The sequence below is a fragment of the Clupea harengus genome, chromosome 4 (assembly GCF_900700415.2).
Source record: "Clupea harengus chromosome 4, Ch_v2.0.2, whole genome shotgun sequence".
NCBI lineage: Eukaryota > Metazoa > Chordata > Actinopteri > Clupeiformes > Clupeidae > Clupea > Clupea harengus.
The window spans coordinates 31,928,164-31,943,163 of NC_045155.1; the positions used below are offsets into that span (position 1 = coordinate 31,928,164).

Sequence of the window (15,000 nt, forward strand, 5' to 3'; positions counted from 1 at the left end):
ATTTTATGTTAGTACACTTAAACAACCTTCATCTCATATCAGTACACCTAAACAGCCTTCATCTCATATCAGTACACTTAAACAGCCACCACAATTGTATGTTAGTACACTTAAACAGCCTTCATCTCATATCAGTACACTTAAACAGCCACCACAATTGTATGTTAGTACACTTAAACAACCTTCATCTCATATCAGTACACCTAAAACAGCTACCTCTCTACCCTTAGTACACTTAAACAGCTACTTCTGTTGATCGAAATACTTGTGAAACACTATCCATGATCAAAGAATGTATTAATCAATGGCTTTGTATTAATTAATGCCTTTGCACGAATCATGTGCTTATGTGTGCGGGAACATTTTCTGTGTTCTTGTGTGTAACTTATTATTATATTATTAGACACTTAGTCTGCGTATGTGTTTAAGCCATATTCGTAAAAGAATGAACCTTCTGTCCATGTTTGGATGAGGTTAGAGGTGATAAGAAGGGTCGAACTGTGCCTGTTCGACCATCTCTAACTGACATGTATGCGTGATTGAAAGCACAGCCGAGATGACACAAAAGGACTTTAGTTGGGTGTGCCTATTTCGGCTGACATGTGATATAATTATGGCGTATATAAACCCTGTGCGATGTTTGTGAAATGGTTTCACTCTCATCCTTGCGCTGTAAGTGAGCCGGCAATTGTGGTTGAATAAATATACTTATCTACAACTCCGGAGTCCTGAGGTAACTTGAGTGAATTTTCACCTAACATCTGTCCCTTAGTACACTTAAAAAGCTACTTCTCTACGCTTAGTACACTTAAACAGCTACTTCTCTACGCTTAGTACACTTAAACAGCTAGTATTGTCCCTTAGTACACTTAAACATCTACTACTCCACCCTTAGTACAGTTGACATGCAACCTTTCCCTTTCTGTAACCTTTACTTGTCTCTCCCCCCCCCCCTCCCAACATTCCACTTATGGGAGATGGAACTCTGTGTGACGTATGATTATGGTTATGGTTAAGGTATTAGCAGACGCTTTTTTCCCAAAGTGACTCACAAAACATTAGAAAACATTACACACAACAAAATAATCAATTCAAAATACAAATGTAATTATAAAACAATCAATGAATAATAATAATAATTATAATTATAATAATAATAATTATAATAATAATTCCAAATATCAAAAACTATTGATATGTTTATAAAGCATGCCCTTAAACAAAATAACTAATTACACAGATGATGTTTAAAAAGTGACTTGTTCCTGTATCTGTCCCCTCACCTGTCAATCACGTACTGCTCAGTCTGGGAAAATATCGGTCTTAATCATTAACGGGCTCCGGTTCTAAAAAGAGCTTTCAGGGAAACCCTGAGGAGGACCTAAAGAACCTTTGAATGTTCTCAATAGTGCCTTTTTTCCCCAAGTAATTCACAGAAGCTATTCCAACATGCTTTACAAAGGCTGAAATATGTGTCAACGTTGGGTTCAGCTCCGTTTGTGCAACGTGTCACATAGCCCTGTGTTGGTTTGCCCACAAGTGTGTTACTATGAGGATGCACCTTGCAGAAAGCCAACAGAAGACCACTATATCAACAGATAGCAAGTAGAATTACATACAAACTAACTATAACAATACTAGGGAAATGCATAATATTGCACACCAGTAATCTTATTCTACGAATACAATCAATAACATTGCTAGACAGTTATAACACATTACAACCTAATACAAAACCAGGCTGACTGAATATTTCCTATCAGACTGGGAGCTTCATGAAGGCCAAAGTTATGACTTAAGCCCCAGATTGTGAAAAGTTCTACAGCAGGTTAAAGATGCAAAGCTAAGAACCGCACCTTTGCTTCACATACAAATCTAGATCTCTAGACACAAATACACACAACCATCTTCACCACACACACACAGGCACACACACACACACACACACACACACACTTTTGCTTCACATTGCAGTAGGAGTGAAGAGCTTGTGTTTGAGTTCTCAGGGATGAGGAACAGATGTTCACCATTAAGAAGTTTCTTTAAGAAGGAATCCAGAAGAAACGAAACACTTCCCCAACTCTAGACTACTTTTTATAACATATAACATGCGTATCTATACCATATGCATTACCATGAATGTGATCATAACTAATTAATTGTAACATGTTTGTTAAAGAGGGAAATGAATGAATGGATGTCTTATAGTATTGTAGTACTGGTTGCCGCCAGATATTATTGTTTACTACGTAGTAACCCAAAGAGATGCCTGTGTGTGGATGGATGTCCAGAAATACACTCTAGTCTCCAGGGCCAGAGTGTGATCTATAGTGTATTCTTAGAGAAGGATATCAGAAATACACTGTCTAGTCTCTAGTGCAAGAGTGTGTTCTTAGAGAAGGATATCAGAAATACACTCTAGCCTGCAGTGCAAGAGTGTGTTCTTAGAGAAGGATATCAGAAATACACTGTCTAGTCTCTAGTGCAAGAGTGTGTTCTTAGAGAAGGATATCAGAAATACACTGTCTAGTCTGCAGTGCAAGAGTGTGTTCTTAGAGAAGGATATCAGAAATACACTGTCTAGCCTGCAGTGCAAGAGTGTGTTCTTAGAGAAGGATATCAGAAATACACTGTCTAGTCTCTAGTGCAAGAGTGTGTTCTTAGAGAAGGATATCAGAAATACACTGTCCAGTCTCTAGTGCGAGAGAGACTTACTCACCGTCCACTCAGTAGTTTTGGTCGGTGTTCTGAGAGAAGTGCCGCAGTGATGGGATGAAGATGGGGTGAGCGAGTGGGTCCCCCCACATTTAAGGACAGAGGGGAGGGTACCCCCCAAGGTTTCAACAGCCAATCAGAGAGGGGTGGGAGATTGTGGATGTTTTGGGAAAGGAAAAGCATGACAAATCCTGTGGGATTTATAGAGGAGAGGGGAGGAGGAGGAGGAGGAGGAGAGGAAGAGGAGAGGGGAGAGGAAGAGGAGAGGGGGAGAAGAAGGAAGGAGAGGAGGAGGGGGCTGAGGTAAGAGGTTTAGACACAGGGGACTCAGCTTGGGAAATATTCACAAGACACGTTTAACTCTCAACAAAGACAAAGAGACGAGGAAAAAAACAATTCTTCTGAATTTCTACAAAAATGGACTTGTTAACCAAACTCAAGTTTAGCTGATCTCAGTACCTTTCAGGAAAAGATGGCTTTACGTGTGTAAATGTGTGCTATGCATGTGTTTATATCTTATACTGTTTACCCCAACGGTAATGTACACATTCAGTTAAACTGCCCTTGTTTACAGTTTCATGAACAGCCCATAGTTTAATATTAATAGCTCTCCCCCTTACTGAGGGCACCCAAAATATTCTGTAGGCGTCTCAGACAGTTCATCTGTGAGGGTGTGCCGTTTGAATGCATCGGATTAAACATGAGTTTACTTGTTTATCCTTTGGAAAAACTATCTTCATTTTGCAAAGTGGGGTCCAGAGATCAGACCTGATGCCAGGATCTCTGGAGTGGGTTTTTTTTTCCAAGTCCTGTGACAACAGCGGGCTGAATTAAGGCGCCCAGATTGGCTTGAAGTAGCGGCCTGGAAGACGGCCCTGCGCTGAGCGCTCCTCAATAAATGCGGAATTAAAAGCGACTGGCGCGGCCTCCAGAATGCCAATGAGATGACCCTTTTGTGTGAGTGACAACGGCGTACAATCTCTGTCACTCACTGGGGCATGTTCGGACTAGAGGGGGCGCACAGCACGGCGGAAGGACCTGGCAACCCCGCTTCACTCCGACGGCTGTCGCCGCGGCAACTGCAAACCCAGGCATGACCAGCCCTTTGTGGGTCGTGTCAGTCATTAGTTAAGATGAACAAGTCAGGGCTTTATTTGCAGCTGCGTCCAGGGGGGGGGGGGGGGGTGTTTTGACAAGTCTGCTGGACAAGAAGGAAATAAGAAAAATTTGCGGAGATGAAGACAGACGGTTGTGGCCACGGATGAGTAACGTTAGATGAGAGTGCTGTGCTCACACACACACACACACACACACACAGTCTTTTAAGCTGCTTAATAGGGCTTCTTTGGGTGTAATTTCACATCCAAAAGTGTGCCAGCTTTTGGGCAGCTACATTTTTCCCCAACAGGAGGCCTTTCAAAGTGGGCCAGGGAGGTAGGCATGGAGAACTGTGTAAACACACACACAGACAGACTCCTATTAACACATGCATCTCTGGACACACACAACCGTCTTCATCATTCACACACACACACACACACACTCCTATTAACATATGCATCTCTAGACACAATATACACACACACCTGTGTATCAGCTTATGGGTGTACCTGTGCAATCTTAAATATGTGTGAAACCTCTTCATCTTACTCATAAAACACACACACACACACATGATTATAACTATAGTGATCTGCCAGCATGAGTCAGTTTTTCAAATATCACACCTATTCTCACTCATTTACTCACAACACACACGCACGCACGCACGCACGCACGCACACACACACACACACACAATGAAAACACAGACACAGATTTATTTAATTTCTAATTAGATTTGCTTTTACTTAAATATCATCCCTAACAACCCCAGGTCTGAAATCTGTCATGACCCCACAGTGTGATCTGAGAAACACTGCTTCCCATACTCGTCCAGTTCATTAACATATAAAACAAATATTAACAAACTAAAAATAAACGGAAGATGACAATAAAAAAATGGAGATCAAATTTCTGTGGCCACTCAAACGGCTCTAGTATTCATCTCAATGCTGATCCAAACACAGATGACAGAGCCATCAGTGAGTCATACAGGAGATTAGATTGCACACAGAACATGCAAATGTCAGATTTAAGAGGGGCGATCTATCAGCAAAACCTTATAATAAAAAAAAAAGATCCTGACACGTTCTGTGATTTAAAAATGCAGAGTCAGGTAACCTGGTCACATTTGTCGTGCGTTGAGTCTACAGCTTGCCAAAATAAAAAAGCCAGGCGTTTTGTTTTGTTAGTCTGCACAGAATATAAAATTTCATTTAAAAAGAACGTTATCCCATTAAAACAATGCATTCATAGCAAAGACATTCCAGTTTTCCTTATATAAAAAAAATTCCCACCAATACCTTAATTCAGTATGTTTAAAATGCATTCATAAGTTGTTTGAAAATATTGCTAAAAATAAACACAGACATCCACTAGCGAAACAAATGTGTTTAAATACGTACAGAATAAGAGCAAGTCAAAGCCGTAAAAGAGAAGCTAGTTTTCGAACAACGTATCTGAGACATGACACCCTTCCCAATGCTACGAGGGCCTTACTAGCCCATAAGACCTCCAACTGAACAGCTCCACATTTCCGGAAGCTTCTGCCCCTTACTCTTCATTTAGTGCAGCGAGATGCACTGGAGTCATAGAGAGGAGGGAGAAAACGCTCAAAGGTGCTTCAAACTCAAAATAGGTTCAGGTGGTGCTTCTAACGTTTTTTTTTTATAACGAGTTTTTTATTGTTTTCTACAAAGTGACTTAACTAGGCAGTAAGAAAGCTAACGCGTGCACTTCACAGCGGTTGTGATTTGACAGCAGTTTGAGACGAGACAGTATATCCATTGCTTTAGTCTATGTGACATTTGTCATTATAACCCAAGACCCAATCTTGCAACATCCTAGGAAGAGGGGCCTAGTGTTAGTGTGGCAAACATAGTGTGTGGAAGCAGTAGCATTATCAGTGCTTTAAAACAAAGACTTCTCAACAGACTCCATCAACATATACAGATTCATTACAAACAAAACAAAACAAAACAAAACAAAACGACAAAAAAGACAAAATGACCATTTTTCATTGCTTCAAGGAAATGTAGGATATCTTTTTAAAAACGATTATTATTATTTTTATTACAATAACAGGATTGTGTGCTTCTTTTGCCCAGATTACAGTCCAGTCCAGTCCAGTCCAGTCCAGTTTAGTTCAGTTTAGTTCAGTCCAGTGTAGTAGATTGCATCTCTTTCTTTCTCACTTCCTCTCTGTTTCTCAGAGCTTAAGCCTGAAGAACACCCCATTGTCCTGCGGGCCTACCAGGTTCTGGCTCTGGGTTTGGGTTTGGTGGTTCTCATTGTTCTGGTGGTTCTGGTGGTTCTGGTAGTTCTGAGGCAGGGAGCAGGGGGCAGCTGGCTGAGAAGGTCCAGGCTGGAGCAGGGGCTGCGTGCCACAGAGCAGGCCCCCTCAGGGTTGCCCCTCTCCTCCAGAGGCCCGCCCGCCGCCGACCTTCCCAGCATGCCTTGCTGCAGGCGCTGCCGCTCTTGGGCCTGCTTGGCGCGGTTGGCGATGTAGCGCACGCGGCTCTGGCTACGCGAGGACATCCGGCGCAGCGGGGGAGGCTGCTCCCACTCCTCCCCAGCCTCGGGGGCCTCCGGCCGGGGTCGCAGCATGCTGGCGGAGGGGCGGCGCGGGGAGAAGTCGCTGGAGGTGAGCGGCTCCACGTCGGTCAGGCGCTTCAGCTGCTCGGTGAAGTCGTCGCGGGGCTTGGGGGGGGGCGCCGAAGCGGCGCTGGTCGCGGGGGGGCGGGCGGCACAGGAAGCTGCGGCTAATGCTGCGGTACTTGCTGTCGAAGTGGCAGGTGATGTCGTCCGACGTCAGGTCGCCCAGGCTCTTGGACTTGGAGGCGGCGGACTCCAGCTGGGTTTGCTGCAGGGGGGTCGGGGGGAGCTTGTGGGGGGGGCTGCGTGCGGTCGCCGCGGCGGCAGCCTGCTTCAAGCCCTCCATGTAGAGGCGGCTCCAGGTGTGGCGGCGCTGCATGAGGGGAGGGGCGGGGCTATGCGGCTCCTTTGACAGCGGGCGTGGCCTCAGCTCGTCCAGCTCCGCCTCTTCCTGTCGCAGGTTGGGGTTGGACTTGGACTTGGAGACGGGGCGCGGGGTGTCCTGGTGGCCACCAGGGGGAGCTGTGTAGGGGGATCGGAGGGTGTAGGAGATGGCGGCGGGAACAGGACAGGGGCGGGGGGGAGCGGGAGGCCAGGTTGGGCAGGGAGAGGTCGATCACAGTGTCGTTGGAGGAGATGGAGGACGAGGAGGAGACGCTGTCACGGTGACTGTTGCCGTCCAGCGCGCACCAGATGCGGTCGCCGAGCGTCGCGTCCATCACCACCTCCGGAGTGGGCGTGGGCGGAGACGTAGCTTTAGCGGCTGCTCCCCCGCGTACCTGGCCCTCGCTCAGCGCGCGTCTGACGGGGGGGTGTCTGAGTGTGTGTGTCCGAAGCACCGGCGGGGGGGCCACCTGGGGGGGGTCGCGGTCAAAGAGGGCGCGGAGAGCGTGGACCCCCTGGGTGGGGGAGGGGCTCTCAGAGTCACTCCCATCTCTACCTGGGCCAGCCTTCCCATGACCCTCTACTGGCGCCTGCATGCTGCCAGCGGAGTGTGGGGGGGTCGCGGGGGGGTCAAGTGGCTCTAACACCCCCTGGCTGTCCGGCGGCGTCTGGGAACGAGGAGGGGCTGAAGCAGGAAGCGACGGCGCCCTCCGGTGGGGGGGGTGGGTCGTCTGCTGGTCCGGGCCGGGGTCCGAGTCCGGGTTCTGGTTGGTGAGGGCAGGAGGAGGAGAGAGAGGGGAGCGGAGGAGAGGCGACGCCGGGGTGAGGGCCAGGGAGGGGATGGGGATAGGGGTGGGGGAGGAGGAGGAGAGAGGGCGGTCACTGAGCTCCTCAGAGATGGATTTCAGGCCAGGATAAAGTGTGATGGATCTCTGGATGAGGTGCAGGCCTGAGAGAGGGAGAGAAAGAGAGAGGGAGAGAGAGAGGGAGAGAAAGAGAGAGGGAGAGAGTGAGAGGGAGCAAGAGAGGGAGAGAAAGAGAGAGAGGGAGAGAGGGAGATAAAGAAAGAAAGAAAGAGAGAGGAAAAAATAGAGGGAAGGAGAGGAGAAGAGAGAGGGAGGGAGAGAGAGGAGAGAGGAAGAGAGAAAGAGGTGTAGAGAGAGAGATAAATACAGAGGGACAGGCAGAAAGAGGGATATGGAAAGGAAGTGCAGATAAACATAAATCATTCGTTTGTACAAATGAACGCTAGTCTGCACAACAAACACCACAACAAGCACAATCACAACGCACAGAGGTGGCGGTAAATCAATATGCAACAAATACAAACCAAGCTTTAGATGCCTAAATAAAACACATCCAGGGGGAGCCCTTGAGGCGCAGTCCCAGCTTACACAGGGAGGGGGCGCACACTGCTGTGTGAAGAGGCAGATCATGTTGGGGGGCATTCCCATACATCAGAAAGATAGACGACAACACACACACACACACACACACACACACACACACACACACACACACACACACACACACACACACACACACTTCAACTTCACACCCTCATGCACACAGCAGACCCTTTTAAAGTTCACACTCGTATTCACTTGGGACACTGCTTGCTCACTTCACTGATGTATTCTATCTCAACTATGAAGTAAGGACCCTAATGATACTCATCCGGCCCTGACCTGACACTAATATAGCCCTGAGCTGGCTTTGATTTGGCGCTGAGCTGGCCTTCATTTGGCGCTGAGCTGACACTAATATAGCCTTGAGCTGGCCTTGATTTGGCGCTGAGCTGGCCTTGATTTGGCGCTGAGCGGGCCTTCATTTGGCCATGATTTGATTTGCTATGAAAGTAAGCAAAAAGTAGGGCAAGCATAAATACTTTCTAGCAGTGCAAGATTTGGACTGGATTTGGACAAGATCTGGATCAGATTTGGACAAGATACCAGGTCCACTCCAGCGTTATACGCTCTCGAGGAATCTGTTTAACAATGATCAGAACAGACCAGTTGCTGTGGCAACAGCACAGGCATGTGTCATATACACACAGTGGGGCCCTGCTGCAGGCTCCATTTTGAATGACCTCATGGTGACTGATTGTGATGAGAAATAGACAAAGCATAACCATGCAGAAGAGCACAGCGTTTGTATATAAAAAAGATATGGACATACGGACGTACGGATATATTTTATATGAAATATGACATATGGACAAATACGGAACAGAGGAGCCTGGAGGAGTGTGAAGCAACGCAGCATGGCGGCGCTTGGAACAATATGCAGAACAGCATAGAACAATACGGAACAGCATAGAACAATATGCAGAACAGCAGAGAACAATATGCAGAACAGCAGAGAACAATGCAGAACAGCAGAGAACAATACGGAACAGGAGTCTCTAGAGCAGTGTGATGCAGAGCAGAGCAGAGCAGAGCAGCACAGTGATGAGAGACCATGACAGGGTAGAGAGGCGTGCGGAAACAGACAGACTTTACCTGACTCTGGCCATCCAATCAGTTTTGCACTGGAGGGCAGAGAGCGTGCAAAAAGGACAGAACAGAAGGATTTTAGCACACCAGGAAAGCACCAGATACACACACACACACGCACGCACACACACACGCACGCACGCACAAACACACACACGCACGCACGCACCACGCACACGCACACGCACACACACACACACACGCACGCACGCACAAACACACACACGCGCACGCACGCACACACGCACGCACGCACACACGCACGCACGCACTCACGCACGCACGCACGCACACGCACACAAACACACACAAGAGGGGAGCAGAACAGCGCACACATTAACACACATACACAGCTGAGAGAAACTGTCACTACTGCTAAAAGCATGGGACTAGATGAGGAGAGAGATAAAGAAGTTATCGGATGTTGGCATATGTATGACCCTTTGACCATAAATGAGAAAGATCTTAAACAGGGTGAAAACAGTACACAACTCAGAACATCCGTGCTAGCAGCCAAACGCATGGCTAGCTTTAGGTCTGTGAGAGTGGACCTGCGGTCTGTGAGATGGGACGTCCCGTGATCGGGGGGTCTGGAGAGCATTGCATAACACACCCTCCACCCACTCCAAATCCTCCAGCAGGGGGCCATCTTAGACGAGGTCAACTCCCCAAAACACCCTTCGCTCCCCCGAAAGAAAAAAAACCCACAGCTGTCCACACCCCTAGGCGAGTGACTCGTGACTCTCCCCGAGATTGATTGATGTGGGTTAGTGAGGGGGGGTACATAGTGGGCCTTGCTGGGTTCTCTCTTGGGTTTGGTCTTATGACTCCATGGGTTTGGTGAATGTGTGTGAATGTTTCGTAAGGCTTTACAGCATTGCTGGTCCTCATGGCAACTGTGTGTATTTCCCCAGAACGAGTCGGACTAGACCTGATCAATCAAACCAAGTGAAACTAATGACATTGATCATCTCCCTCCTCTTCACAGGGATGCTGAATAGCATCTTCTCAAGAAGATGGGTCCCCCCTTATGTGCCGCGGTTCTCCTTAAGGTTTCTTCCTGATTAACAGGGAGTTTTTTCTTGCCCCTGTCACCATTGTGCTTGCTCTAATTCTATTGTTTTGGCGCTATATAAATAAAATTGTATTGAATTGAATTGAATTGAATAGTAATGCTACCAGTGATCACTGTGTATGGACCACTAAACAGGAAATGGCAGAAGTTTCTGAAAAAGAGTTTAGATGAAGCAGCCCCATTTAAGAGGTGACTGAGATCTCTGATCAGGGGAATCTGGGGCAAACATGGGCTGGAAGAGGTGTGTTCAAAATAGCAAAGAAACGTTTGCTAACAGTTTTCAAACAGTTTGTCATTTGCTTTGAGTGCACTGCGAATGCTTGCAAAAGCCCACATACGGTCTTGGGAGGCAGCTCTAGGCTACCGTTCACTGATCAAACAATTTGAAAATGTTTACACAAAAAACTTTCAAATTTAAACGTTCAAAGAAAACGTGTTCGCCTCAAGCGTCCCTGGTCCTGTTCTGAGACTTTTAAATGCACCATGAAAGAAAACAGTGTTGAGGCTTTGATACCAGATATTCCATTGTTTCTTATGTTAAGCATCAAAGTCACATTGATGACAAAAGTGCCTCCCCTTACAGGCTCATATGGAGACACATGTTTGAGGGCCGCCCCTCATATAAATACAAAAAGTGAGGGCCCATTCACATATAGTGTGCATTATTACTAGGTCAAAGGTCAGATGGACAACAACCACACTAACAGAACACGTGCCAACACCTAGTGGGTAAACTGCTAACACTGAGGACATAACGCACAGAGTAGCATTATCAACAGTGATTGATGACTGTGACTAGTTCCTGTGGCAACAGTTCCAGTTTTGTAGCTAGAGTTTAGCCACCAGGAAATGTACCCGAAGACACACAGTAGTTGGGATTCTACTAATGGCATCGAAGGGAGGATCAGCTAACTACTGGGTCTGGTAGCTAGAGCAACTATCTAGGTCGACACGGATGGACAACACTACAGATACAGGAAGAGGTACTAGTCTACTACCTCAAACATTGCCAGGAGAGGCGTGCTACTTAATTCGACGGGCAATTACGACACGGGGGGGAACTACTAGGTACTGGTCTGCTAGTTGCTGATCGGCTAGCTACATCTGGCTAGCTAACTGGCTGGTTACCGGCGAAGAACATTGGGGATTTGCTGCGGATCTCTTCCATCTTCTGGGCAAAGAGCGCGTTCATCTCTCGCTGCAGGGTCCCGGCGGCACGGCGACGGTTGTCTGGGAGACAGATGGGAAGCTCCATGCTGCTCAAGCTGTCGCAGCTACTGGAGCTGCTGTCAGACAGGCCGTTGCTCACGGCGACAGGATGCAGGAGGTCACAGCTGCTCCCGTAGCTGGGTGGGGGCGGGAGGTGGGTGCGCAGGCTGCTGCGGGTGGTAGGGGGAGGGGGAGGGGGCGCAGGGGTTTTGGGGGGGTTGGGGACTTGAAGCGTCGGCGGGGGACACTGCAGGAGCGCGGACCGTTGGCATAGGGGTTGACCTCTGGACGAGCACCGGGCGTTGCTAGCGTCTGCCTCGCCCGATCGCGGGACCTTGGTAGAGGGACAGGCCTCGGCAGAGCCTGGGCCTCATGTTTGGGCTTGACTGGGGACAGAAGCTCAGGCTGGGCAAGGGCCTGCGGGACGGGCCCGGGCTGTGGCTGCACCTGCCGGGAGGCCGTGGGCGAGCGGCAGGCCCGCTCCTGCCGGAGAGAGAACCCCCGCTCCGGCGGCGCCGGGCTGCCCGTCTGGGCCCGCCGCTCCACCTCCGGGCTCGCCTTGGAGCCAATCACGCACTTGATGCAGTTGGAGGCCACGCCCACGTGACCAGAGCCGGTGACGGCGATGCGGGCGAACACCCCGGGCCGCTCCTCCAGCGGTTGCGCCGGCGGGACCCGGACCCTTCGGGCTCGTTTGAGCGGCTCGCTCCAGGCACCGCGGTGCCGCTCCGCTCGCGTCCGCGCCACTCGCACGGGACTCTTACCTTTGCCGTCGCCCGGGGGCAGCTGGCCGTTGGTGCCTCCCCAGGGGCGCGGGGCTGTGCCTCCGTCCGCTCCGGCTCCGGCTCCACCGACTGCTAACGGGCTCCCCTCGGCCGCCGCTGACGCCTGCTCTCCCCTGGGTCCGCAGGGGCTGCGGTCTTTGGTGGGGTGTGTGGAGAGGTCGGGCAGGGCCGGGGCCTGAGCCTTGGGGGTCCCCGGGGCCTTGGAGGGGGCGCTGGCGGTGCGCCGCAGCAGGTGCGCCCCGAAGGCCGACTTACGGCTGAGCAGCGCAGCAGCATGGCTGTCGAGAGAAGCCTGCTTTGGGTTTCTGTGAAACAGGCCTTTTATGCCGCTGGCCGCCCGCACCTGCAGAAACACACACACACACACACACACACACACACACACAGAGTCATTTTTAGGTGAAAGTTTAAACACATACGTAACTGCAGTCAACAACAAACTGCTCTAAACCTTTAAAATAATTGAAGTCATTAAAGTCATTAAACTATGAATGCAGCTGTGAACGGCAGATCAACCTGTACAGCTCAGCTAGCGCCTGAATAGTAGACACCATAACAACCATCTATTGTCAACATCACACACTATATAAAAAACAACAACAACAACAACAACAACAACAAAGGAAAATTGCAGTCTGTTTGTTAAATTGCAGTACATTAGTCAGGGGATAAATGACACTGAATGATTTACTAACACCCTGATCTGATCATGTTAAAAGTATTTAATTTCCATTTGTCCAGAGGGTTAAATGTAAGGTGTGATTACTTACATTTGCACTTCTTAAAGATGGGAAACACATTTAAGTTGTGGATTCAACATGCAATGTGCGATTAGTCATGCAACACATTGTCTTAACCTTGCTGGTGTGATGCACTTAGTGTGGTATTCATCACAATCATGCGAGTTTAGTTTGGTGGTTTAGCCTTCAGTCTCAGATGCTCTACAGCACTGGAGGGCTCACATCAGAGCAAATGCACAGTGAAAAGTGTGTGTGTGTGTGAGTGTGTGTGTGTGTGTGTGTGTGTGTGTGTGTGTGTGTGAACACCATCTCCCCAGGATACTTTAGGAGGAACACACAACATGTACACACAACAGGGTCACACACTGGTGCTGAGGATGAAAAGCCATGAACATACAAGGGACACAGGACAACTGACCTCTGTGTGTGTGTGTGTATGGTGTGTGTGTGTGTGTGTTGTGTGTGTGTGTGGTGTTGTGTGTGTGTGGTTTGTGTGTGTCTGACTCAAATGGCCATATGGTCTTTCTGTGTTCTTCTCTATGACTTGTGTTGCCTTTCAATGGGAATCCGATTAAATGTGTTTTCACTTGTGTGCTACTGTGTGTGTGTGTGAGTGTGTGTGTGAGTGTGTGTGTGTGTGTATGTGTGATTCAAATGGCCATATGGCTTTCTGTGTTCTTCTCTATACTAAAGGACCACACTGAAAGATGAGACATCAAATGAGGGAGGAACACATGCAATGACAGATGAAGCCTCGCTGTACCCTACACACACAGCTCCCAACGTCACCGCGCACGCTGTCAGCGAGAGCCCAACGCCACCGCGCACGCTGTCAGCGAGAGCCCAACGTCACCGCGCACGCTGTCAGCGAGAGCCCAACGTCACCGCGCACGCTGTCAGCGAGAGCCCAACGTCACCGCGCACGCTGTCAGCGAGAGCCCAACGTCACCGCGCACGCTGTCAGCGAGAGCCCAACGCCACCGCGCACGCTGTCAGCGAGAGCCCAACGCCACCGCGCACGCTGTCAGTGAGAGCCAGAGCGAGAGCAGATCAAGTGGAGATAGCAATGGACTCTGGGAGCGAAACAGATCCAGACCAGATAGATTAGGGCCAGAGCCATCAGAGGGTCAACTGCTATCGGAGGAAGAGTAGTCACCTCCACTTAAACACCAACTGCTATCTGAGGAAGAGTAGTCATCTCCACTTAAACACCAACTGCTATCGGAGGAAGAGTAGTCATCTCCACTTAAACACCAACTGCTATCGGAGGAAGAGTAGTCATCTCCACCTAAACACCAACTGCTATCTGAGGAAGAGTAGTCATCTCCACTTAAACACCAACTGCTATCTGAGGAAGAGTAGTCATCTCCACTTAAACACCAACAGCAGAACCCACTGCAGTGGAAACACTCACTATCCATCGCCAATGGAAACCTTTTAACCAACTGATCACAATTATAATACTAATTATATATAATAATATCATATATAAATATAATTATATCATAATTTGGATATATCTCCTGAGGAGTCTTTAGCTCTGTGTCATGACGTCAGCTGCTTGTTATGGACACATACAAGTACAGCATGACTGAGACATGTATGTCAAGACCAGCAGAGCAGGACAACAACAGTCTTGTCTCTTAGGACAGCGGACATGACCTGGACTACACACAAGCGTCTGATCCCCACAGATCTTGTCCTCACCTGCCACCCCCCCTTCCCACCCCAGCTCTGTCTTTCTAGCTGCATCCACTGTTTTAAAGCTTGCTCGTTTAGAAACCCTACACCTGAGTTCTAACGAACGCTAGCTTCCTGTCTGCGTGAGCAGCTTTCAAGTGTCACATTGGGCTGTGGGGACCCATTGCTACGGTGACGACCTTAAAGCGGAGGTCATGGCT

The 15,000-nt window shown here is 48.8% G+C and overlaps 2 protein-coding genes across 2 annotated transcripts in view; both read right to left on the reverse strand.

Moving 5' to 3' along the window:
• Nucleotides 1-2,875, reverse strand: part of si:ch211-251b21.1 (uncharacterized protein LOC571720 homolog) — a 13,307-nt gene extending 10,432 nt beyond the window's left edge. The window contains exon 1 of the mRNA XM_031567059.1: nucleotides 2,720-2,875. The gene's annotated coding sequence lies outside the window, so the exon portion shown is untranslated. The remainder of the gene's footprint in view (nucleotides 1-2,719) is intronic.
• A 1,662-nt stretch (nucleotides 2,876-4,537) lies between these two features.
• Nucleotides 4,538-15,000, reverse strand: part of plch2a (phospholipase C, eta 2a) — a 60,978-nt gene continuing 50,515 nt past the window's right edge. Inside the window, 4 exon segments of the mRNA XM_031567062.2 lie at nucleotides 4,538-6,523; nucleotides 6,525-6,962; nucleotides 6,964-7,744; nucleotides 12,339-12,702. Of these exon segments, the coding sequence (XP_031422922.2) occupies nucleotides 6,067-6,523; nucleotides 6,525-6,962; nucleotides 6,964-7,744; nucleotides 12,339-12,702 (2,040 nt within the window). The 3' untranslated portion in view covers nucleotides 4,538-6,066.